General features: G+C 37.0%; 2 protein-coding genes and 1 long non-coding RNA gene across 4 annotated transcripts; 1 reads left to right on the top strand and 2 right to left on the bottom strand.

The window, feature by feature from the left end:
• Nucleotides 1-467: 467 nt before the first annotated feature.
• On the bottom strand, nt 468-2,037 carry LOC114819653 (uncharacterized). The gene is made up of 2 exons (XR_003766970.2): nt 1,123-2,037; nt 468-1,026 (listed from the first exon to the last, which is right to left on the bottom strand). It is a non-coding gene; the product is annotated as an uncharacterized lncRNA (long non-coding RNA).
• A 2,332-nt stretch (nt 2,038-4,369) lies between these two features.
• Nucleotides 4,370-4,768, bottom strand: LOC139189544 (uncharacterized). The gene has a single exon (XM_070808515.1). It carries the CDS (start codon nt 4,766-4,768, stop codon nt 4,370-4,372), a length of 399 nt encoding a protein of 132 aa, XP_070664616.1.
• Nucleotides 4,769-18,722: 13,954 nt separating this feature from the next.
• Nucleotides 18,723-23,953, top strand: LOC103448745 (protein SEEDLING PLASTID DEVELOPMENT 1). Of its 2 annotated transcripts, XM_008388014.4 has the most exons (10): nt 18,745-19,380; nt 19,869-19,899; nt 19,993-20,083; nt 20,488-20,638; nt 21,162-21,353; nt 21,745-21,907; nt 21,989-22,230; nt 22,887-23,066; nt 23,148-23,270; nt 23,438-23,953. In XM_008388014.4, the coding sequence occupies exons 1-10, from the start codon at nt 18,943-18,945 to the stop codon at nt 23,744-23,746; spliced, it is 1,920 nt and encodes a 639-aa protein (XP_008386236.2). In that variant the 5' UTR covers nt 18,745-18,942; the 3' UTR covers nt 23,747-23,953. The 2 variants fall into 2 exon arrangements, with proteins under 2 accessions (XP_008386235.2, XP_008386236.2); XM_008388013.4 differs by having other exon boundaries at nt 18,723-19,380; nt 19,869-20,083.
• The last annotated feature ends 3,384 nt before the right edge of the window (nt 23,954-27,337 follow it).

The raw sequence follows: 27,337 nt of genomic DNA on the forward strand, positions 1-27,337 counted from the left end.
ATGTGCATTCGACTAGGTTATATGATTTAAGCACATTAGGACATGGTTTAAGTGCATTCGATTATGTAAAATATATGATTTGACTATTTATATTTCCTCTATGCTTTGAATGGTGATAATGAATAATTTGAATTAGGTATTTGTTAATTCTTGTAACGTATCACTAATATTTTTTTGAATTATGTTTATCATTTTAGAAAGTCAGACAATAATCAATGCCAAAAAATATGGAGCTAATTAAAATCAAATATTTAATAGGGGCATTATAGGAACAAAAAAAACGCATTAAATATTTCAAAACAAGAAACTATAAATTTTAATATTTATGCTGACATGGAAATTTAGTCAAAGGACTATAATGAATATATAATCTAACATAAGGTTTTAATTGAATTTCAATCTTTATCAAGGATTAAAATGGAGAAACCCCTTTATCGAATACGCAGCGGAATAAAATAGTGTACAAATTAATTCACAACAAATACTACCAATTAGATGATAATTAAATTGTAACAATTCTTCAAATGCATGAAATATATGCAAATGAGATGGATGAATGTATTCACCCCCTTCTATTCTCGCTAACACATACCTAAGGCACCCAAGCTTGCGCGTCTCATATCATGCTTATACCACTTGGCTCCAAGTACGTTAGAATATCAGTTAACTCCCATTCATCCCTTAAACCCAATTTTTGTAATTAAACTCTTAGTTTCCATTTTATTAAACAGACACTTCCCTTGACGCCCAATTGTATATTCAAGTCCTTCCCCTGACGCCTGACATATACAAGATTTAATTATTTTTATAATCAACCAATATGTATACTCAAGCCTTGCACCCTACGCTTGACATATACAAGGTTCATTATTTTACATTCAAGGCAAACTTTAGCCCTTGAATATCCTCACAACTCAAACACTTTACAAGACTCAACACAACTCTTTTTCTTGCTTTGCAATGCATATGTATATGTCACGTTCACATAGATATCAATACTCACATTTTCTTTAACAAGCCTGTAAGCTTCAACAAAAATCAAATTGATTAGTAACAATAGTGATATAATCATAATATTAACAAAATAATAATATTTAATGTAAATGATAAGTAATATGTTACCATTTCCTCCCTCTTGTTCTCTTCACCACTTCCCTTTACTCTTCTTTAATATACCTGAAATTCTACATATGTAGTAGGGGTCGGATTGCTGAAAAACTTCCATGGAAGGGAGAGAAAGAAACTGGAGATGTTGGCCATGCAAAGAGGTTGGCAGAGAAGGCTAGCTTAACCGAACATCAGCTGTTCGAACTGGGGTACAAGTCAGCACATAGATTGGATTGTCGTGGTTTTTGGATATATTATAGAGGAGATGATAAGGAACAAAGTTTGTGAAGGAAGTGTTTCGATTGGAGCTACGAAAAATGGGGTTTTGGTACTCATAAGATGGCTGTCCAGTTTTCTTCGGGATTAGAGACTGAGTTGGTATTTCAAACATATCGGACGATCGCACTGTTGGATTTTCCTGAAATTTGGATATATCATGGTAGAGAGAAAGACACACAACTTGCATGAAGAAAGTACTATGATATAATCTATGGATGATGGTGTTTTGGTCTGTTAAATAGGCTGGACGAATTTCTAGTTTTTGGATATCTTTCTTTTGACAGATGAAAATGATGGTGAGTTTGGTGGAGAGATTTGTTGGATAAGGTCTTATGTATTTTTCTGGGATATGTCTCACACTTTTTGTACATCATTCTCAAGGGAAATAAATGGAGATTTTCGATGGTTTGGTGGAAGTGCTTCTCATGGCAATGATCTCCAAATGTAAATGCATAAACAACACAAGATTTAAGTGGTTCGCCAAATCGACTACATCCACTGGGGTTTGCTTTCATTGCATTTCATTATATATGAGGGACTTACAAACACAATGAAAGATGGATTAAAAGCCTTAAAGAAAGATAAAGAGGTAATATGAAAGGGAGGATGGCTTTTTGTTGGAGTTGTTCTTTTCTTTTTCTTCTTCTTCCTCTCTCTTCTCTCCATGTCTTCCATTGGTTCTTGCTCCTTCCGTTATAAAGACTGCATGACATCTTCCTTTCCAAAGAATCTCCACAAGTGTGCCAATAGAAAGAAAGCAAGTGTTGTGCCAATCATTAAACATAAAATGTGTTCCAATAGAAACACACCAAATGTTAACCTAATTATCACCATGAAATGTGTTCCAATAACAAGGCAACAAATGTTGTCCTAATCCTTAGCAATGAAATGTGGTCCAATAGCAAAACAACAAATGTGAAGCTAATCAATATCATGCAAGGTGAACAAACACTCAAAAGCCACGTCCAAAGTCTAAGGGATATGAATCCCACCTCTTCAAATTTTGGAGGGATGAATCATCATCAAACATTTAACTCTTAGATTCCTAATGAATACAAACTTGCCAACTCACTCTTAAGTAGACTTCCACCTTCGCATTTAGAGTGGTGAGTAATCACCAAATCATTAACTCCTAATGTTACAAACTCTCCACCTCATCTTTGACAGAAAATATCAAGACAAAAGTATTCATTTAGTCCAAACTCAAACTCTCGGCCCCTTTGTGGGGAAAATCAAACCAAACTCATTTAATCTCCCTTCTCCAATTCAAACTAAAAATAGCTCTAATTACGTATGAACATGAAATAGCTAGTTTTTGAAATAATTTGTAGCAAAAAGGATTTTACATTGAAAGTATTTTACATATAAAAAATAGGTACGTAAAAATAATTACCCACATACATACACATATACATATAACCATTTTTTTAAAATACGGGGTATTATAGGTATTTATAGAGTTTTTTTAGTGAATTATGATTTACATAATTTTCTTAATTGTTTTAGCAGTTGGATGTAATTTTAGGTTGTTAGATTTTCTTTTTTATCTCAATCGTTGGATTTAATGTATTTATAAATATGATTATTTTTAAAATTGAATCTAGATTCTTGGTTCAATCAATGGTTCAACCACATGGGCCGTACCATAAAAAAAATAGTCGTTGGTCATTCTGCAAGTGGCTGACATTGTCAGCAACTGTGTCTCAGCCACTAACCTTGGCTTATTTTCTGGGTAAAATTTGGTGAGAAAATAAGTTTTAACCCAAAATATTTTTTTAGCCTAATGATTGGCTAAGCTTGGGGCGAGTTTAAAACTTAATCTTGAGTTTTAACCCAATCATTGGAGTTGATCTAAGTAGCTCAAATTTTAGGACTCGGATTATCTCCCCTCTTATTCCCCCCCCTTCCCATCCCTTTCACCTTAACCAACCATAATTGGCTCATTAGGTCGCCGTAGCAGAACTTGACAGCTATCTAGAAGGTTTCAGAGCTGTTGAAAAAGTCAAAGTTGTGTCATCGTTCTCATCAATTTGTTCAACAACCCTCACATGCGTTATACAACAAAGAAAAAGAGACGAGATGAAAGAAAAATAGAAGGAGAGAGAATCCTCCTCCTGAATTTCATTGAAAATTTGCAAAGGAGGAATCAAGTGGAAAGTGGAAATGAATGTGGTGAAAAAAAGGCAAGTGGCAAGATCCTTTTGAATGTAAGGGATATGATCAAGAGAACGAAAAATAGATCAACTTTCAGTGTTTGAAGTATCTCATGGAACTTAGCAAATTATCTATAAAGCTTTGAAAAAATTGTCTAAAGAAATGGTAAACCGCAGAAATCTCTTGGAGAGTTGGAAAAGAATGTGGTTCGGTGGCAACTTATGATAATATGGGAAAGTTAGCTACCTTCACTTGTACGTTTTCTTTTTACCTTCTCCATTCTCTTTCCCATTCAAGAATGTTCAATAATGTTGTATGATAAACCTTTCATTTTATCATTCATACAATAAAATAACTCAAATTGAAGATCGTTTATTCATTTAATTTGAGGAAGCTACTACCTGCACCAAAAATTTTCATTATGTATTATAAATTTATTAAAAATATAAAGAAAATTTTGTATAAGAAGTAATGACATTTTTTTAGTGTCAGTAACAACACCCTTATTTGTAGTTTGATTGTTTAAAATTTAATTAAAATGTGGTTGCATCTATTTAGTTGATAAGAGTTAGATGACTAAATGGTTTCGGGCTGATTCAATACATACCTAGTTAGGATTTCTTGTTACTAAAGTGATCGTACACTTATTCTAACTACATTTCTTTGCCAAGGAATTATACACAACGTGGATACATACAAGGGTTTTTTTTTTTTTTTTTTTTTTTTTAAAAAGATACGATAGTAGATTTTAATTCATCAAAAAGAGTATTACATCATATACACAATCCTCTACAAGTAAGTCAATAATAACACTTGGAGGAGTCCTATTTCATTCACAGTGTTGAGTTAATGAGACACCAATCCATGCGAGCCGATGAGCAAAAGAGTTTGTATTGCGGCGAGTATGGGTAATAGTAGCTTCAGTGATTGGATGAAGTAGTGTTTTGATGTACTCCACCATTTGTCCAACTATGGACAAATTTAGAGTTAGATTCCTCAAAGCCTCCACAATATGAAGTGAATCGGTCTCAAAAGATAAGTTTTGAATTCCCCTATTTACTGCCCAATACACACTCTCTCGAAATGCCACCAGCTCCGCTTGCAAGGGAGAAAAGGCATCCTCAGAATTGCCACAAAATGCATTCACAAAGCCGCCAATATCATTTCGGATGATCGCCCCAAAGCCCGCCATCTTCCTGACTTCATTCCATGCCTCATCAATATTCATTTTGAGGTGTCTAGGAGGAAGAGGAACCCATTTGGAGCTATTTACGACTCATGCAATCAAGCCGAAAGCAATCGTCTTAGCCTTAACAAAAGCCACCCACCATTGCCGAGCTCATTCAACACACACATTAAGGGTATCAATTTCCTCATTCCACAGCTTCCCATTTCTAGCCCCCCCATAATGCCCAATAAATCATGAGAAATAAGTCAAAACTGAACTTGGGAAGAAGTCTCGCAGTTTTGGTAATCCAATCAAGGAAGGATGGGTGTTCGACATTTCTCAAAATTACTCCCAAACCGGACGCCATCCATGCGCACTTTGGATATGGGCAATTCTTCATCAAATGAATAGTAGTCTTGCCATAAGAATTGCAAAGAGTGCAATCTAATTCAGTGGTGATATGGCGTTTATTCAGGTTTGCACGGGTGGGGAAAATCTCATTTCCAAGACGCCATGCACATATTTTGACCTTAGGTGGAAAATTTGCATTCCATAGTGTTTATACCATATTTAGGGCCTCGTATTTAGATCTCGTACAAATACTCGGGGGACTTAAATGTAATTATGGGATAAAGGAAGGGGCAAATATGTAATAAGTGAGGAGTCCTTATTCTATAAAAGGACCCCTCACCCTCACAATGGCGGAGGCCTCACTCTCACTCTCGGAGGCCAATTCCTAGGCCTGAGATCCCCTCTCTCACCCTCAGAAGCTCTCAGAAGCTCTCACCCTCTCCCTCTCTATTCCCTCAAATAAATACATAATCAGTGTGGACGTAGCCCAAACCTTAGGGTGAACCACGATAACTCTTGTGTCATTTACATTTTATGCAGATTCACGGTCGGATTTACGTTGTACCAAGACCTCCGGTTTTGTGCATCAACATTTGGCGCCGTCTGTGGGAATCGACACAAAAAACTATGTCGGTTCTCTTTCATTTTTTCATCAAATCTCACCACTGTGAATCTGCAAAAGCATAAAAACCAAGAACACCACTTTCTCTCTGCCTCTTTCTCTCTCCCCATGGTTTCTTCAACTTCAAATTCTGACTTTGAATTTGGCATTTGGGCCTCTTGCATATTTGCAGTATGAAATCTCTGCATACAAGATCCCCACTTCTTGACAGTTTTCGATACCTAACCTTCAACCATATCAAAACGGCGTTGTTCCGATCCCCGATCGGACCTTCTAGATCGAATCACTTTACGCTTTCCTGAAGCTTCAAGTCCTTTAAGATGGCAGATAACGACGAGGGAGGAGGCTCGGAGACCCTTCTTCGCCTCTCTCCACCCAGCCGCTCGATCGCCAGGTTCAGGCCAATTTCCAGACCGTGCTTCCCTTCCAATTTCCAGATTCTATTGTCTCTCCAGGGCCAGCAGCACGACTCCGCCGTTGCCAACACCACCGTAGCTGCCCAGTTTATTCACTCTCTCATCTCTCCGGGGCCAAAATCTCCATGCCCAGCACCTGTTTGAGGAGATCGCCCACTAATAGAGTCTCGTCGCCGGTTATGTCTCCCAAAGCTGTTTCCGCTTCTTGCTGCTCAGCAGAGCCTCACTTTCTCTCCCATCTTCCTCCGAACCAAATACAACCCAGATGGCCATCAACAGGGACTCCACTTCCTTTCCAATGATTGGCAAGATTGGGTCCTACACTGTCTTTATGACGCCGCCCGAACCGGTTTTTGAATCTCCCCGGAAAATGATCACGCCGGTCTTTGAGTCCCCCAAAAAGGCGGCCCCGCCCCCGGTCCAGCAGACGCCTCAGCAATTGCTGAGCCCATTGCCGTATCTTCAGATTCCTCGTCCGATGGCTCGATGTCAAGGATTTTCTAAGAATGCGGTCACCAAAGTGCAGAAGGCTCATTCAAGTTTGGACGACCATTGGCACGCTATTTTGGATTAAATCAGTCAAGACATCAGTGAGCGCTAGATGATTATTACCAGAGCAAGGGAGTGATGCTGATGGAAGCTGATATAAGCAACTAAGTTCAATCAAGGTCCAGAATCAAGGCGAGAAGAGGTCAAGTCACTGACCCGCACAACATAGCCGAAAGATTACGGAGAGAGAGAATTGCAGAGAGGATGAAGGCTCTGCAGGAGCTCGTTCCCAATGACAGCAAGCCGGGTTCAACGCAGCTACAAGGTGTAGGCAAACACGACAGAGACAGAGACAGCAAAAGCAAAGTAAAATAGAAAAAGGAAAAGACAGAGACAAAGATAATGGATGGGCACGACCAAAGCAAGTGGGTTTGGCAAAAGATACCTTACAAATCAAGGTGGGCAGAGAAGGAGTGGAGAGATAAAGAAAGGCATATGGGTGGTGTCTGTCCAAGCAGCTGTCATCCTAGAGAAAAGCAAGGAAAGCAATGGCAATTAAAAACTTAAAATCAGATGGTCTCCAAAGGCCATAAAACATGGGTGGACAGATATAATTGCGGAAGACCAGAGATAATTGCGGGGGACTCAGGGATCATGCAGAAAGGAAAAGAAAAAGTAAAAGCAAAAGCTTTTGCAGCCATCTGCCATTCCACTACCCAGCCTTCAATTATGCAGATACTATCTCATTATCCAACCATCTGCCATACTCACCTTCAAAAACAGTATTTTTGAATGATGTAATTTATTTTTATTATCTTTCGGAGATATCTGTATAAACTCCATTAGAGAGTAATATGTATAAACCCCATCAGAGGGTAAAAAAAAAAAAAAAAAAAAAAAGGCAAAGCCCAAAATAAATGGGCTGGAATGTTGTGTGGAGAGCGAAGGCTCATAAGCCCAAAATAGCTCCAACCAGGCGATCAAAAGTACGCCTAGTACTCCACAATTATTCGACAACCTGCCACTATTACCACCAATCAGGTGATCAAAAGTACGCCCAGTACTTCAAATCATACATGAGCATTACTCATGTCAATCATACATAACATTCATGAGCATCACTCATCCAATCATACATAAACATTCATGAGCATCACTCATGTCAACATTCATGAGCATCACTCATGTCAACATCCATGAGCATCACTCATGTCAATCAACATAAACATCTATAAGCATCACTCATGTCAACATCCATGAGCATCACTCATGTCAATCAACATAAACATCCATGAGCATCATTCATGTCAAATCAGCTTCAAAGACTTCATTTACAGAGCTCTAGCTTCAAAAGCTTCATTCACAAGAGCTCTAGCTTCAAAAGCTTCATTCACAAGAGCTCTAGCTTCAAAAGCTTCATTTACAGAGCTCTAGCTTCAAAAGCTTCATTTACAAGAGCTCTAGCTTCAAAAGCTTCATTCACAAGAGCTCTAGCTTCAAAAGCTTCATTCACAAGAGCTCTAGCTTCAAAAGCTTCATTCACAAGAGCTCTAGCTTCAAAAGCTTCATTTACAAGAGCTCTAGCTTCAAAGCTTCACTTGCAAAGCTTCACTTACAAAGCTTCAGTGCAGGGTATACAAATACCACATCCGAACAACCGCCACTTCGGCCCATACATGGATTCAATTTGAAGTCTTCAGCCAACAGACTCTATTGACCGAAGACTTGGGGGACTACATTATGTACCATATATTGGGCCTCAACTGGGCCTCATGAAAAATACTTGGGGAACTCTAGCCCATTATTTATGTATTAAGGAGTGAACCCTTATTCTATAAAAGGGACTCCCTCACTTTCATTGAAAGATCACCCATGATTTATGTATTGAGGAGCGAGCCCTTATTCTATAAAAGGGACTCCCTCACCTTCGTTAGAGAGCATCGCCGTCGGCTGAGCAACCGCCTCGCCGTGGGCATCAACTCTAGCCCATCACTTATGTATCGAGGAACGAGCCCTTATTTTATAAAAGGGACTCCCTCACCACCATTAGAGAGTATCGCCGTCAGCTGAGCAACCACCTCGCCACGAGCATCACTCCTAAATTTATGTATCGAGGAGCGAGCCCTTATTTTATAAAAGGGACTCCCTCACCTTCAAAACGCCACAAGCCAAGCCAACCAAGGCAACATAAGCTACAAGCAAAGCGGCCTCACAACATGTGCTACTTCTAGTTGAGCATCATTTCAGATTGGGCACCGCCTCATATCGAGCATCAGTTACTTCGGCCCACACATGGACTGAATTTCAAGTCTCCAGCCAAAAGACTCTCTTGACTGAAGACTTGGGGGACTACTGTTTATACCATATTTAGGGCCTCGTATTTAGATCTCGTACAAATACTCGGGGGACTTAAATGTAATTATGGGATAAAGGAAGGGGCAAATATGTAATAAGTGAGGAGTCCTTATTCTATAAAAGGACCCCTCACCCTCACAATGGCGGAGGCCTCACTCTCACTCTCGGAGGCCAATTCCTAGGCCTGAGATCCCCTCTCTCACCCTCAGAAGCTCTCAGAAGCTCTCACCCTCTCCCTCTCTATTCCCTCAAATAAATACATAATCAGTGTGGACGTAGCCCAAACCTTAGGGTGAACCACGATAACTCTTGTGTCATTTACATTTTATGCAGATTCACGGTCGGATTTACGTTGTACCAAGACCTCCGGTTTTGTGCATCAACACATAGCATAGACCACAGTGTGCCAGAGGGCAAAGGTTGAGCTGAGGATGATACAATGTTATTTGCAGGTTGAAGCCAATACCTCGTAATGTGATATGCACTCCTAACTATAAATTTTCCATGTTTGTCATAGTGTCACACCAGGTAATCCGGTGGGGATCGTGGGCATAATGGGATTGAGCGAATAACATCTACTTCCCCCACTAAGAAGAGGTTCATAAGCAACCCAATATTCCATCATTTTGTAGATTGGTTAACAAGCTCATCGACTATTTTTAAGGAAAAGCCCGCTGATTTAATGGAGAAAAACTGAAAGGATGATGGGATGGGTAGCCATGGATCCTCCCATATGTGGACGGTAGAGCCACTCCCCACTTGCCAGTGTGACCTGAGGACAATAATCTTTCGCGCCGCACATATATTCTTCCAACAATAAGAGGCATTGGGTTTTACCGGTGCCTCCATGAACGATCCATGTGGAAAGTATTTTGCTTTTAGTACTTGTGCAACTAACGAGTGGGGTTTGTTAATGATCCTTCATCCCTGTTTTGCTAACATCCCCAAATTGAAGGCAAATTGAAACCCAAGTCCTTTTCACTTTTTGGGACGTAAAGTCGTTCCTAAGAGCATCAATGCATTTTTCATTCATCCTCATCACCATTCCACCAGAAATATGCGATTAGTTTGTTCAAATCCTTGTAGAAATGCTTTGGTAGAAGAAAACAACTCATTGTATAAGTTGGGATTGCTTGTGCCATCGCCTTGACTAACCTCTTTTCCCGCCGCACTAAGTAACTTACTTGTCCACCCTTGTAATCTTTTCAACAATTGGTCTTTTAGGTAACTGAAGCACATTGACTTGTGGGGTAGTGAATGTCAGGGACGACATTAATTGATTTTGAAAATGAGGAACCAAAATGATGAGTTTGATTAATCTCGAGGACCATTTGTGATAAAAAAAAATCCTTTTTATTATGGGTATTGCTGTTTACACACTTATTTTTACCTCTCACATACTCTTGTTAATTTTTATTCATTGATCTTTTTTAATTCATACAATCCGACAGTTAAAATTTGACAGAAGTATGTAAACAGTAAAAATGAGTGCTAAGAAAACGATCTTTCCTTCCCCATCGTTATCAAAAACAGTGAGACTAGAGGCTACAATAAACTAATATATTTTCTGGTAACTATTATCATTACTGTTTCATAGTTCTCCAACGACTTTATAGTTGGTCTAGTCTCCGTTGTACATGCATATTTTTTAATTTTTATAATATTTCCTTTTCATATGGGTAACAGTAAAATAATGTTTTAATCAAAGATAATCATTTGTGAGAATTTATATGACACGTGGCATTGTTCTTCACGTGGGAGTTGATTGTGTGGGGTCACGTGGAAATAGGTCTACGATGCTCAATTAGGTTTTTGAAATTTGGGGTTTTGTGTCCACAGGTAAAGGGCTTTTTAGGCATGTGAGGTAAGGCCCACCTGAAATGATTTATATCCGTATACAAGGAAGTTACAAATATCATTCAACTAGTCATTTGTGTTTGTGTTGATGCATGTATTCGCAAATTCCTAACTTTACTAGTTTTCGAGAACGAAATGAAGTTGCTGACAAGTTAGCTAGTTAGAGTTAGTCTCGTCTTTAACTCAACTAGCTATTTAGAGTTGGATAATACTTGCATTCCATCTTGAGGGGATAAGCTCATTTTCTCATTTGCAATAACGTATCTTTACTGTAGAAACTTTATAATAAGAACCATTCAATTTCTTAATTTGCATTTGAAGATCATGCGTACAAAAAATATTCCAATCCGATATCGTTTAGTCATCTAAATGTATCATATAAGTCAACAATTCATCACAAATATGCTATTTGATATTTACACTGTTGATTTATTTGATTTAATCGGATGACTTTGAATAATTTTTTGTCGGGATCATCTTCAAATGAAAGATTAAGAGATTGAACGGTTTCTGACACATCCCGATCCTAGAATCAAGGCGTGCTGGCCGTCACGTGAGTGTGACGTAACCAAAAGTGCGATGCGGAAGCAAAAGATATGAGAAATACGAAGGAATAAAAACCAACTACTAGCAATAATATCCAACTAGCATGCTAGAGTGAGTTTAAGTGTGCAGTACACAATTTCAGAGCATAAATACTAGGTGCAGTCAAGTAGGACTATAATTAAATTACAACACCCGCAGGTGAGTCCTACATGCAGGAAGTCTGTCACAACACCGAAGAAAACCTCATGAGCCACCAACTGCTAACTAGAACCTGGAGGGGCGCAAAACAAAATTGAGTGGGTCAATAAAACCAAAGTTTTCCAAAACATTTCATTTAAAACATTTCTAACCCCTCACTGTAAAACATGTATACTTTCCCAGAAAATAACATAATAGCATAATATTTGTTCAAATCTCTCAAAACATTAATCTTTATCAAAATCCAGCAAGTATGCCATGCTATAAATGTCAATGACAGAATATGGATGCATCAATATAACAGGTGAAATAAGAAATCAACCGGAGACCCTGCAGTTGGTCCTGTACGGTTAATTTTATAGCTCAATATCCAACCTAGCCAGAGTCACCACGGTGACCTGTACGGCGCTACTCTGCACATAAGTCGGAACTACCTGAAGTAGTCTGTACGACGAGAATGGTGAAATAATACGCTCTAGTGCTTCTCTCATCAATCAACTGCGCGCATAATCTAAGGTCATCTACCAGTCGGAACCACCTCTAGTGATCTATACGACTAGCATGTCGGAATCCTCTCATGGTCTGTACGACATGCACCTACTTGGATCCAAGGTGAGCGTGCGGTGCGGTGAATACTATAAGCACTAACACTAGGGGTGCAAGTTATGAGCTCTCAACACAATTCACATCATCAATGATTCACATGAATAACATAAAACTCACTTGATACTCACCTGTGCGTCCACAGCACCAATTCACATATATATATATATATATATGCATCAATTATCAATTCATATAATTCACAATATGCATGCATGGCATTTTAAAACATACTTTCATATAAATTCAATTTCTGGGAAAAATCAATAGTATATAGGTAAATACAGAAAGTAACTGCCCACTCACTGATAAGTCTAAGGGTCGTAACCCCTGTGACGTCCCTGGATGCGCTCGTCCTCAGGATAGGTATCACCTATATGCGAAACAACTAAAACAATGTTATTTAAAGCACATAACCGACAATTCGAAATAACTTCTCATACGATGCTCAATTTGGGTATATGAATATACCACAGTGACCTACTCGACGTCACGAACGTTGACATATTTTTAAAATAATTTTTGGGCTTGTCACGCGCCCCCACGCACCGGGACAGGCACGGGTCCATGCGCCCCCACGCGCGTCTCCTACCTTGGGCTCGCCGGACTGGTTTTTCCGGTGGCCGGAAAACTGGAGATTTTTCAATCTCCTTGTTCTCCGTCATTTCTCAACCATTTTTCATGTATTTTATATCAAAATGAAGCCCTAAGCATGTAGAATCACGTTACACTACTTTAAGGCTCTAAAAACTACGAAATCTCACCGGAGAAATTCCAAGAAAACCAACCAACTTCGAATTCAACGATCCCGACGTCCAAAACCTTCAAACTAAGTACTCCGAGCTTCCTTAGGACCTCACTAAGCTCACTATAAGCTTAGAATTCTCTGAAAATCAACACATCACGAATGCATGAACAGTACTCAAATCGGACCTCGGGTTTTCAACGTGATTTCTAAGGTTTCCCGTTCTAAAACTAGTACCATTCAGCTCAGGAGGTCGAAAGGATGAAGAACCTTACCTTTTTGGCGTCGATCCGTGAAAGTTCAAGGGTTTGGCCCTCTGTCCGTACAATTTTGGGAGGGAGAGAGAGAGAGACTGAAACGGAGAGGAGAGAGAGAGAGCACGGGGGAAGGGAGAGGGTTGTCCCGTGTGTGTGTTGTGTGGTCCACCCAAAAACAAGTCACAACTTCATTCCCTAACCACACAAATTTACAACCCAAATTTTAATCCAACTTAAATAATTTTCCAAAAGTTTATGGAATATGTGTATTTAGTCCAAATAATATGTCACACACACACATACCTTAGCACCCGTCAAGGGTAATTCTGTCATTTCACGTCCTCGATAAATAAAATCCCGGGACGGGCTGTGACAGTTTTAATTACTAAATTTACACGATGAAGATACATTATTTGCAAGTGGAAGAATGAGTTCTTCCCCCAATGAAGGAATGCAAGCTTTATACTTTAGAGCTACTCTCATCTTTTCTTATTTGGCATGCGACTCCATTTTTGGAGAATCTTTTTTTTGGAGACAAATTTTTTTTTTAAATTTTTTTTTAGCATCTTGGTCTACAAGTTTGTTTTTTCTTCTTGAAGATTTTCATTTTTTACCTAATCTTCTTTTATTTTTTATTTTTTGAGCTTGTTTTGCATGTTATTATCTTTTTTCGGTTTTGGCACATGGTTTTCCCACTGGTTCGATTCCCCTTTGTCTAAACTTAGATAATCTAAGTTACAATTATAAGTACTAATTAAGGTGATGTGATTTCATGGTTTAGAAGCCAACTAGGTGTTAGCCGGTTACGGCCCGACATTTCTGCTGCAATCGACAACCACAATCTTCACGCATTAAAGTGATGGGGATCGACAATACAGTATTTTTCCACCATTAATGGTCGTTGTATAGATTGTTTTAGAAGAATACAAAAGGTATGTATGTATGTATCTAATGATTGAATTCTTGGCAAGTAATAACAGTATAAAGTGAGAACAATCTAGTTAAAAGATGTCATAAACGTACATCTCATCAAACTCAACACGTGACATCTTTTAACAAAAACTACTATCTCACTCAACACCCCAACAATACGAGAATAATTGTCGATTCAATTATTTAAATGTCAATTAGATACGGAAGAAGAAAATCATGTACAAGATCTTATAACTTTGGGTCGTTGTTAGAGGTCTGTGTAGTAAGAAGAAATAGGGTCCATATACACATGCTGATTGCAGAGAAAGAGAGAGACATGCAGATGCAAGTCGAGGTGTGGTGTTGGTGAGTATTAACTATTAACTTCTAAGCATGCATGGCCTAACTACAGTGCATCTTTTTGGACATTGTAAGTTAAAAGGGTTTTGTCAAAAAATAAAGTGCATGCGAGAGTAGCAGTCGCAACAATTGGTTTCTGTCGTGCTGTGGGGACGGTGACACCAAATTGCTTGGACCTTCTGCGCTCGTGAATCATGATCCCTGCTTATATGTTGTTTAGCTTGTTTTGATTGAGGATTGAAAAAATCGACAGTTTAAATTATTAAACGTGATTCTGAATTGTGGAAATAATCCAACACCAAGTCACGTGGCCATTTGCTTTCTTAAAAAGATATTTACAGATTTCTTTAGAAGTTCTGCGAATCTGCACACGTTTTTCTGTGTGTACAAAGAATATTGAAGCACATAAGATAGAGTTTGTTATGTAATATGAAACTTACTATTGTTTCATGTCGCATAATAATACAGTTTCATGATTCAAATCGGTTATTTTCAATTCTCATTCAATATTCAAGGACAATTTTTTAAAGACGAAACGACAACGTTTTATTGATAAAATTAAGAAAGATTAAAATCTTCAAAAAATGAGTCCTAAATCAAATGTGAAGACTCCTTAAAAGTCAAACCAACAAAAATCAAAAGTGAAATATAAGGTCAACTTGGTAATTCTTTCTACTTCCATATTGACGGATCTACAAATATAACAAATCGAGATGACTCAAAGCAACGCCAAATTTCTTTAGCGGACTCTGCAATCAACCTCAGTAGGGAGTTGCTTGGTGAAGGCCGCCAACAGACTGCACCACCACCGACGCATCACTCTCAAGAACCACCTTAGAAAGGGCCAATGTTCTTTTTCCATGTGTAATGTAGCATGGATTGTGTTCTCAAATATTTTTCTTTCCTTTTCTTTTTCAAACAATGCCGATAACACGATTCCTTTTACACCAGAAATCTAAAGTTACTTTCAATTGATAGTGAGGCATTGAAATCTTTTCCTTTCAAAATACGCATGTCTAAGGAATTTGACAATTGAGAAAAGAGGATCGATGCTTCTTTGGCAATAAACTTTAGCTTAGGGCGGAAAAGGAAAATTCCATATTTGGTTTGAAATGTACAATTCATGGTTAACTGTCTTGGTAATTTATAGAAGTGCATTAACGAAAAGTTAAAGTGGAATTCATTTGTGATGGATTATTTTCAATATCTTTGGATTGAGTACAGAAACATCAAGCGAACGATTCTCAACCATTGATTGATGTAAGTAAATTATAAAAAAATCAATGAAGAACTATAATGCATCACGTGTAAACGATTGACAAACATTTGCATTATAATTAATAAATCAACTGAATCGTCTCTAAGATTTCGGAAATTATGTGAAGAAATTCTAAACATGCCCTTTTGCTCTGCTACCTAATTACATAATCTCACCAAAATGTATTGAAACTTTACCATGTATTAGTATTACATTTAAAAGAAATTTTATTACTAAAATTATATGATCAATCAATAAATTAGTAGTGAACATATAAAAGAAGTTATGAAACCAAACAAATGATGAATAATATAGTAAAACACTACATCAAAAGGCAGATCCACAACTTCAAATGATATTAAAAATTTGAAATCGAAAATCCGCGCATTATTTCCTTAAATCTTTTTATCTCTCACTCCATTCTCCCAGCCCAAACAAGTAACAAAGTAATTAAATCGCAAAGTTAATTAATCTAACCATATATCAACTAAAAATTGGGCCCTTTTAAAAGCGAGGTCCATGTGAAATTACACAAGTTGCTCGTCCTCAAAATGGGCACTAAAATCAAACCTAGTTACTTAGTTTTCATGTTTTTGAATAGGGGCTAAGTACCTATTCAACAAGGCACTTGTCTCTATCAAGAATCTCTAGTTCCTTCTCATCCAGACAGAGGCTCACACTCATTTGAAAAATTAAGAAAAATTGGAAAAGTTCAAATGAACTTTCACCATCATGCTAACACGAGGGGTTGATCTTATGGCGCAAGACATGATATCATTCCTTAAGATATTGACTTGGAAAATTAAAGGTTTCTAGAAATAAATAGCCTTTTGTCAAGCCTTTTAGACCCACTTAATTAAACGTAAGTCTCAAGACTCTCATCAAATTTCTAGAAATAAATAGCCTTTTGTCAAGCCATTTAGACCCACTTAATTAAACATAAGTCTCAAGACTCTCATCAATTTTTAGACCCACTTAATCATCATGGTATTTGACAAATTAAGAGATTCTAATTGTTGGATGAGTCTATACGATTTTAATTTATGCAATTCAAATATTAAAAATGAACGGAAGTGTATAAGGGGAAAGATATGTGTAAAAATCACTTTCCCATCTTTAAAATTTTACAAAATATCCAAACTGATAGGATCAAATTACAATATCATAATTTAGTTACAACAATTGGGCATGGGTTAAGTTTGCACCGTTATAATATCATGAAACTCTCAGCATAAGTATAATATCATAATTTAGTTACAACAATTGGGCATGAGTTAAGCTTGCACCGTTGTAATATCATGAAACTCTCACCTGAAGTATGGAAACACCTCATGAAATATTAAGAAACTCTCAGCTAAAAGTATGGTGACATCTTATGCTTAAGATTTCAATTTGGAATTAACTTATATTGCTCATAGAAGAAGCAAATGGGAAGATAATTCTTTACATGAGAAAACGAATGAGAATTCTTTTCTTTGTGGAAAATCCATCATTTGCAAGGGCTGCAGTCCATGTTGGATATACATGAGCTAAGTGGGCTGTTGGGTTAACTTGATGGCCTTCAATAGTATAGGGCTCTGGTCTAATGAGGCCCAACCTAGGATCAGCCCCAACCCAATCCAAAAATCCAACTTCATTTCTTTAAGCACTGTGATTTCCAGGGCTGGTTATGTTTGGATTCCGAAACCCAAACCATATTACCGAACCGAAAATTTCGGGACGGAATTTTGAACACCGAAGCTGAACCCAAAATTTCGGTAATACCGAAGCTTTTTCGGTGGGGTTCGGGACTGGGCCTTCACACTCAAATTCTTGGACTTTTTTATTTTATTTTATTTACATTTTGGGCTGAAATTTGGTCAGCCCAATTTTCTGTAATATTGAAAGTGTAACAAATTTAAGTCCTGGCTCCAAATCATATTGGGAGCCGGGAGGTGTGCATTTAATTGAGATTTTGAGGGATTTTAAATCTTTTAATCAATCTTAGGGTATTCAATCAGAATTTTAAGTGATTATCTGAAATTCAAGGTGTATTCAATTAGAATTTTAAGATAATTTATTAAAATCCTTAGAAATCCGGGTTCATTCAATTATGATTTTAAAGAAGTTTATAATATTCTAGGTGTATTCAATTAGAAATTGATTTTAAAGAATTTTGAAAAAGTTGAGGAATTAGAGGAAATTGGAGAGATTTCGTAGTGTATTTTAAGTATCCACAAATCTCACATCTCCCTATGAGATTTCGAGGGAATTGAATCAAAATTTTATATGAAATTTCTACAAATTAAATAAATTACATAAAAATCTATTAAAATCTCTCAAATTCTCAATTGAATACACCTCCTTGATTTTTGCGCATATTTTTGTTTTGTTACGTGTCTCTACTTTTTTTGTAGCAATTAAATTGAATTAAAAAAAAAAAAAAAACAATGGCTAGAATTAAGAAAGGCGCACAAGCAAGGAAAGTGTGCATAAATCACTCTCATGTGGATTGTAACCCACAATCTCATTTCTCTATAGGTTTGTTTGAATAAAGTGGAGGTAACTTATCTGGCTCCAAATTAGAGCCCCTTCATGAAAACAATCTAATTTCAATCCATAAGTTCATAACGTTAAGCGTTAGTTTTGGTCAACTTCTTCAATTATAAACAGTTAGGAATTTATGAAAAAAGATTTTAGGACACTTTAACGAAAAGCTCATAGTACCGTTCACTTTAACGAAAATTCACATTCTTACACTAAAAAGTCAATCATCGTACTATTCATTTTTACATTTTACTTTGTTCTTATCGTTAAAATTCAAAATTTTCAAATTATTTTCTTTAATTTTCCTAAATTTTAATGTCACGAGTCAGTTTTCTACATACGCATAACATGATCAAGTCTATAAAAATACCATCAATGACGTGAAAGAATGTATCTTAATCACGATGTTTCAGAGACGGAACAAAGCTTGGAATTTATACTTCCAAATTAATTAATTAATTAAATCTGGTGAATATTCCAATTTCTTTTTGTTTGTTTCTTGGATGCACCCTTTATTTTATCGACCAAAAACATGTTATATGCTTTGAAACGCAATCAATTGTGGCTGAGAATCTGCACACTCCCTCATGGATATCATACCAGAGAAAGAATAAAAACCCATAAAATTTAGCAAATCCAAACTTTCATAAGCCAAAAGGAAAATTGAAATAAAAAAGTTTGGATCACAAACCTTTTGGCTCTTGCATGGTAACTCTTCCCTCCAAAACAGACAAACCAGATGCTCAATACCTGCTTTCATCTGCTTTACCCACAACCTCTACTGACAACCCAAATCCAAATCCAAGCTTTTTCTTCCAAATTTCAATGCAAGACTCAATCTTTTCCCCATAAATCCCTACCAATCACATGTTTTCCTCACTTCCTCACCAGAATCCCATCTGGGTACCCAAGGTTTTTTCTGGGTGCTCTGTGTTCTTCGAGTTCATCGTGTTCTGCTTCGCAGGAGGGGGAAGATTTCGACGTGGAATTGGGCCGGCTTTTGGCGCTTTTGCCTGAAGAAATGCGGCGGAGGGTCAGCGAGCACCCAGAGCTTCACCAGTTGATTGAAGTGGTTATGGACTTGGGTCGGAAGCCTTTGGCCCGGTTTCCATCTGGGGACTTTGTGCTGTCGGAGCTTCCGATCACGCTTCAGGATCTCGAACAAGCTACTTCTCAGGTGAAATGTTCGTGCCCGCTAACTGTTTGAGGAAATGACTTGGATAGTGATACAAGTTTAATTTGTGATAAGAGATTTAGTGTGGATATTAATCGTAGTTGTTGTACGTATCTCATGAGTTTTTGTTTCTTGGTCAGCTCAGCTATGAAAGACAAATGATTTTGCTTTTGTGTTTTCATAGTCGAAAATTCTCATCCTCTTGTTGCATTGTGAAAGGAGGAGTCTGGTTTAAAGTAATTGGCTTCATTGTTACGGGGATTTTGAGTTTACGTACAGGGTTAAAGAAGAGTAAATTGTAGTGGTGCATTTTGTGCATGAATGAATTAGATACTGTAGATCACGTTTTTTACACTGTCCTGTGGTCTTCAGTCTTTTCGTTGAATACCTTATACTTACGAAGTTAACCGCTTTTTTCTAAAGCATTTTTATGCTTTAAGTGATTATATAAGAGAATACCATGCTTGCCACTTACTAGCTGCATGTTGTAGGTTGGTGATTTTGCCGTTGACAATCGAGCAGGTATTAGTAGGACATTACACCGCATTAGTGCCATTAGGAATCGAAAGGGTGTCATTATTGGTCTAACTTGTCGTGTTGGGAGGGCAATATCAGGCAGTGCTGGTTTGCTGCGAGATTTGGTTCAAGATGGCGGTTCTTTGTTACTCATTGGGCCTCCAGGGGTAGGAAAAACAACAATTATCAGGTTAGTCTCTCTTGTTCTCTCTATATTTGAGTTAACATACCTTGTCATAATATCTGATTCAGTAATTTACTCAAGATATCGCAGATATTATGCTTTTTAAGGAATTAGAATTTTCAAAATTATGCAATTTGAAATATCCCGGATGAACTGTGAAGCCCCACATTTACTGATAATCTATCTTAACACTTGCAAAATGAACACTATAGATGCCTAGGAATATTTTCAGCAGTAACTTGCTAATAAGTATAAAATAAAATAAAAAACTTAAATTTACTCTCTAGATGGGAGCTGCTTTCCAATTTTTCCACCAAACCAAATGCCCGATTTCTGAAATTTATTGTACAGTGATATATAGTTTCTGGAAACTTATATCATTCTGATTTCTGTGATACTCTTACTTGTAGGGAAATTGCTCGAATGCTTGCAAATGATTATAAGAAACGTGTGATGATTGTTGACACCTCCAATGAGATTGGTGGGGATGGTGATATACCCCATGGAGGAATAGGCAGTGCCCGACGAATGCAGGTCCCCTTCTCTGATATGCAACATAAGGTATGATTCAAGACTGTAAGATATGAGTTATTTTGTTGAATAGTGTCACTATCCTGTTATTTGTGTTGACAAGATGAGGGTGAAAGTTTCACGATTAAGAGTTTTCACTGATTGACGCTAAATTCCATTCATAAAATGCATATACATAGAATAAAAGACTTACAACTAGCTATTGATATAATGGTATTTACCTTCTCTTTGTCAGGCCAAGTTCAAATACCACCTCCCCTAGATAAAAAGGAAAACATAAGTATATTGTATGGTTGTACCCCCCTCCCTTCGCAATAAAGTAAACACATATATAAATTATAATAAGGAGTGTAAAAGGATTTAGTGCCTCTGTTGTGTGCTGTGCAGCCTTTGCTATTTAGTTTGCTAACATTTTAGCTAGTATCTCATTAAGTTTCTGTGATATTGATACCGTAGTGTCTCATCTAATTCTTCTAGATTCAGATAAGCTATGTTCTTAAGTTCTGTTTTCATCATTAAATGATCCGCAATCTTATTATCTATTTTTATTCAGGTCTTGATAGAGGCTGTTGAAAATCATATGCCACAAGTGATTGTAATTGATGAAATTGGCACTAAACTTGAAGCATTGGCTGCAAGCACAATTGCGCAACGTGGAATTCAGCTAGTTGCCACTGCTCATGGTGTAACTATTGAGAATTTAATAATGAACCCTTCATTAGAGATGCTTGTTGGAGGAATACAGGTGAGGTAGCCATAGTCAAAAGTGATATGGCAGTTTACTGCATATAGTACATTCAACAGCATTGGCATGGCAGCATGACCTCTTTTTTTTATACGAGCGATATTCGGGGAGGGGGGATTCGAACTCAGGACCTCGGGTGCTAGGGAAAATGCTCTTAACCAACTGAGCCGCAAGCCCCTTGCATTTTCTCTCTCATCTTTGATTTTTATTCTTTTCACTTGATTGATAATCTTGATAGTTAAGTATTGTGCTAAAATAGTGGTGGTAGTGTATGGATCTTTTTATGCTTTTACACAAATGGTTCTTTTCGATTTCTATTTAATTTACTTCTGTTGAATGTATAGGTTAAAGTTATTTATTGTTCAGTTACATTTTTGCAATCAATTTTTAGAGCGTGACACTGGGAGATGAAGAGGCCAGCCGGAGGGGGGTTCAGAAGACAGTGCAAGAAAGGAAAGGCCCTGCAACATTTAGTTGTGCGGTGGAGATAATTTCAAATGATGAATTGAGAGTTCATTGTAGCTTAGAAACAACAGTGGATGCTATTCTCTCAGGTACGCTTCTTTAGAAAAGTCAATTCTTTTTAATTTTCCTCCTTCTGTAAATTAATTCTGAATCATGGTCTGTTGGTGAAGGTCGTTTCCCAAAATTTGAGGTTCGTAAAATGCACTCTTGGGGACCAGAAACTACCGAAAGGGAAAATTTTATTTACAGTTCCTTGGATGAAGAGGATGAAGAGGACGAAGATGTTTTTGAAGATGCTCTAGATACGGCCAATAAAGGATCTGGCCATATTGATTTCAACCCTGAGGTCCCTCAAAATATGCGAGAGGATTATTGGGCTGTAGGAAAGCAACTTCGCGTGTTTGTTTATGGGGTAAGACATCATTACCTTGAAACAACTACTTAGAAAAAGAAACTGGTATAGGACAAGGAAAAATACTTGAAAAGTGAACCTTTTGAGAAATGCTTGCCATCATATTTGTGCTTCTGAGTGATTAATCTCGAAAAATGAGAGAGAAGACTATAAATCCTATAGAATAGTAACAGAAGAATTCAAATTCTAATCACGTGTCATATTTTTCATTTGGCTCACCGCTGTTTCTTATGGAAGAAGTGACAAATTAAATAGGTGGGTAGCATTTGCTTGTCTCTTCTTTTGGATATACAGCGGAAGTTTTTTTCGTACTTGTCAACTAACACTGTTAGGTTAATGACTCACAAATCACAGCATCAGAGTAGAAAAATTTAAAATTAATCTTTTAACTACTGACAGCTGCTAAGTGGTCAGTGAATCATTCAGTAGCCTCTTATTTAATGAGGTTCCCTGTAAAGTTATAAACTATTCTTGCTATCTCATAGCTTTTCGCTCAATATATATAAACTCTGTGCTGGTAATCAGGTTATCGTGGTTGACTGAAATTGCAGCATTGTTCGCGCCAGTGAATGACAATGAACATAAATTAAAAGTAGCACGAGTGTTACTTGAGCAATTTTCAAGTACAATACTTACAGTTTGAGCAGTTATTGTAGATCCTAGAAGCCAGCGTGATACAAGTGATTAAACAGTTGAAGATGGACGAAGCTGCTGTACAGTTAACAGATGATATTAGCCGGGCAGATGCACTACTTGCCTTGCAGTCGAAGCTTAAGAAGAATCCCCGGCTTCAAGCTGTTGCTAAGTCTTATGGAGCACCTGTTTATGTCACGAAGGTAATCAAAACTATACTTTCTTTGTTTTATCATAACTCTTCATTGTTATGATTTTACCATTGATTTTTCCTTCTTTTCCAGTCAAACTCTTTGGTGGAAATTAGAAAGGCAGTTAGAGCATTGACGAGTGATCATAAAGATGGTCTGAAGGATTACGGGTCAGTAGACAATGTGAAGTCATCTGAAAAGATTGATGCTTTAGAGGTGAGCCCAAATCTGATAATAAGTTAACAGAAATATGTGAGTATACGGAAAAATGGTTGAGGGAATTTTGATTCTTCAGTAGTCCACTGGAACGTAAGGTCTAATAAAGTCTAATCCAATAACTTTGCGTGTTATACGGTTCCATAAAATTGTACTCCATCTTACAGGAGGCAAGAATAGCCATTGAGCAGGTTGTAATTCCGAAAGGTGAACCTGTGGAACTTCTTCCGAGGCCATCCCACATTATGTCTGCTCAGATGGACCTCATTCGCAAGTACCAACTAGAAGCAGAAAGAATTGGTAAGGAGCCAGATGTGCGACTCCGCATCCTTCCATTTCACTCTACGACAATAGAAGAGAATCATACTAGCAAAAGAGTTGGTGCCGATGATGGATTTGATGACTTTCTTGACACCAACGGTAACACGAATGGTTCACTCCTCATTGTGGACAGATTGCCATTACTTCCTGAATAGCTTTTAGGGTGTTGTTAAAGCATTGGTAGCGTTTTACTGCTAAAATTCATGATGCCACCTGCGAGCTTGGGTGAGGGTGTCTGCAAATCTGTAATATTACATCATTTTACCATGTTCGTAAGAGAGAGAGATGATGATAACATTTAATCAGATTGTACCGATATCATGCTTACGTTTGAACTTTGAAGTGAAACAAATGTTGTATGATCTCGATTTCTGTCGAAGAAACATGTCATTACTTTGTTTTGTTTTACCAGTTTCCATTTTTCATATGATCCCTGATGAGAAAAAAGAATTCCTACCTACCTCAAGAGACCATTCTAATGATTTCCGCATATTCGCTTAGAAGTGCTTCTTAGAAAAGCTCCACAATGGTAGGAAACACTTTGATACTTGAAAGCATTTTTATCCAAATACCTATAAGAGCTTTTGGAATTGTTAGAACATTAAGGAAGCACACAGAATATCATCTTAATTTCTTATAAATAGTTTTTTCCTTGTCGAAATTTTCTTATAAATAGTTTTTAGCCAAAATAATATTTAAGATTGACATAATTCCTCACTTTGGTTCCTGAGATTTAAATATATAGAAGTGGTCCATGAGATTATTTACCGTCAATTATTTTGGTAATTCTATGAACAATCTCCGTTAAATTGAAAAAACCACCAGTTCAAGTGGATTGGTTGATTTTACTAAAATACCCTCTATTTAATATAGATTTTTTATGGAATGACCAAAATAATTGGGCTTTTTAGCCAAGATAGTCCATGGGATTGTCATAACTATTCACTTTGGTCCATGAGATTTGAAATCAATATAAATGGTTCTTAAGTTTGTCCAGCATCAATCACTTTGGTCATTCCGTGAAAAATCTCCATTAAATTAAGATGAAATAACAAAAATGCTCTCATTTTTTGTCAAGTCATTTTGGCTCATTGTTTATTAAAGGGTTTTTATCACCAATGGTCCATGAGATTGACCAAACTCATCATTTTGGTCCCTCACCTTCAAAATCAATCAATGTTGTCCCTGACATTTACTACCGCACAATAATTTGGTTCTTCTGTTTAGATTCCGTCAATTATTATGTTAGATTGTATGTGAGACCCACAAATCCAATAAAATTGTGACACGTGGATTACACAAAGAATGGTTTTTATCACAAATGGTCCTTGACATTGATCAAACTCTCATTTTGATCCCTAAGTTTCAAAAATCAATAAATTTGGTCCCTGACTTTCACTACCGCACATCAATTTAGTCATTCTATTAAAATTTCGTCAATAGTTTTTGTTAGTGTGATAATATGGTCCCACTAATCCAATCATATGGTGTCACATGGATTAATTATTAAAAAAAAAACTATTTTTTTTAAGATTTAAAACTAAAAGTAAAATAAGAGATTAAAAACTAAAACTAAAAGGAAAAAAAAGAAGAAGACATCATCGTCTTCATCTAGGTATGCTCAAAAATAAAGGGAAGGCACCATGACACCACTATAGCTCTTGGCCTCCCTGAACTCACTCCTCATTCTTTCTAGATGGTTATAATCCTATCAAATTTGAATTGAATTTGGATTCTATTTTATCAAATTTAGATTGATTTTTTTTTTCCAATTAGGATTGTGGGATACGAGAGAAATGCCAACGCGGGATACTCGTTAGTTGGTTTACTCTAAAAAAAAAGTTTCTTATAGTTAATCCACTTAGGGGGCATTTGTTTGCCCTCGCTAACTCTCACTGGATTGGACTGGATTAAGGGTTAGTCCAGTCCCGTGTTTGGTACCCGCTGGGACTAATTTTAATGGCACTAACCTTCATTCGCCTCGACTAAACATGGGATTAGCTGGTCTTACCAAAACCCCTAAAAAACTATGGGATTGCTAGTCCCGTTTTCAAAACTGTCTGCACTCTGCATGTCGTATGAAAGCTGCAAGTCTCCAAGCATGCTTATGGGCAACTCAATTTGCCCTCCCATGCCTAGATCTAAAACCCAAACCCACTCACAACCTAAATCTCAAAATCCGAAAAAAAAAAAAACATCAACAATCTCAATAGAAAAATTCTACCTTATTTTCGAAAATTCCCAGAAAATTCCCATAAAGGTTCCCTTTTCTTAAAAAAAATTCTGGAGAGAAATGGATAGAGAAGGGGAGAGAGTTGGGGACGAAGAGAGATTAAGAGACAGAGAGGGAGGAGAAGGTAGCTTTGGGGACGATTTTGTAGGAAACTTGGTTTTGAAGCTTTTTGCAGGAAAAAGATGGGAGGAAGGGAAGTATTGGGGACGGAACCAAAGAGGAACAAAAGTAAAGAACTCTCTAAAGAGAGGTAGAAGTGTGTGTTCGAATTGTTTGGGAAAAAAAGTTGAATGAATAATAAAATATTTTTAGATATATATTAAATAATATAATATTATAATTTGTTATTTTATCCATTTTTTAGTCCGACACTGACCAAACGCTTCACTAAGTTAGTCTAGCTTAGTCTAGTCTAAGACAGTCCAGCTTAGTCCCTAAAGCTAGTCCAGTCCGAGATATTCCGGTGCAAAAAACGCACCCTTAGTGTCATATGATTGGATTAGTGGGACTACATCAGCACACTAAGAAAAAATATTGACGGAATTTTAATGGAAGGACTCAGTTGATGTGCGATAGTGAAAGTCAATGATCAAATTTATTGATTTTTAAAACCTAGGGACCAAAATGAGGAGTTTGATTAACAATTTGCTGTAAAAACCCTTCTTTTGTGTAACCCATGTGTCATCATTTTATTGAATTTGTCGGTCCCACAAACAAACTAACAGAATAATTAACGAAATTTAAATGGAATGACCAAATTGATGTGTGGTAGTAAATGTCAGAGACAACATTGATTGATTTTGAAAGTGAGGGACCAAAATGATGAGTTTGGTCAATCTTAGAGACCATTTGTGATAAAAACCCTTTATTAAATCGAGGTTCATTGTTTATTAAATAGAGGGTATTTTTTCCATTTGGTCGTTCTTTAACAAAAACTTGCACAAAGTGACCAAAATGATTGATGGTGGACAAACTCAATGATCATTTCTATCAATTTCAAATCTCATGGAACAAAGTGAAGAGTTATACTAATCTCAAAGACCATTTTAGTTAAAAAGTCAAATGATTGGCAGTGGACAATTTCAGGGACTTCTTCGATTGATTTTAAATCTTAGGAACCCAAGTGAGAAGTTAACCAATATCAGGGACCATTTTGGTTAAAAAGTCTAAGTTGTATAACGCGAATTGTTATTAACACTTTAAAATAGTTATCTTATATTTTCTTTATTTTCTTTATTTCACTATATATAAGTGCATAATGATGTTTTTGTACTATGGATAACGATCCCCTATTTGAATATGAGATTCATTTTTCAATCCACTTTGTAGTTGTAGGTAGTATTAAAAAAGCAGCCGTCCACGACCACAATCGTGCCCTTTCCAACAACCCATCTCTCTCTCTTTACAAAATATTCAAGCTCTATCTTGTTATTTGACCTCCAAACGTCTTATTGTTTAAAAGACTCTGCCAATAAATATAAAGACGAAAAAGTTTTGCGGTGGTGCGTACTTT

The sequence above is a fragment of the Malus domestica genome, chromosome 11 (assembly GCF_042453785.1).
Source record: "Malus domestica chromosome 11, GDT2T_hap1".
In the NCBI taxonomy this organism is placed as follows: Eukaryota; Viridiplantae; Streptophyta; class Magnoliopsida; order Rosales; family Rosaceae; genus Malus; species Malus domestica.

What these genes read in the sequence shown, in the direction of transcription:
- LOC103448745 (XM_008388013.4), top strand. Translation starts at nt 18,943, where the DNA reads ATGCTCAATACCTGCTTTCATCTGCTTTACCCACAACCTCTACTGACA. An exon ending in CACCTGTTTATGTCACGAAG is followed by an intron (nt 23,067 to 23,147) that starts GTAATCAAAACT and finishes CTTCTTTTCCAG; the next exon opens with TCAAACTCTTTGGTGGAAAT. An exon ending in AAAAGATTGATGCTTTAGAG is followed by an intron (nt 23,271 to 23,437) that starts GTGAGCCCAAAT and finishes TCCATCTTACAG; the next exon opens with GAGGCAAGAATAGCCATTGA.
- LOC139189544 (XM_070808515.1), bottom strand. Translation starts at nt 4,768, where the DNA reads ATGAATATTGATGAGGCATGGAATGAAGTCAGGAAGATGGCGGGCTTT.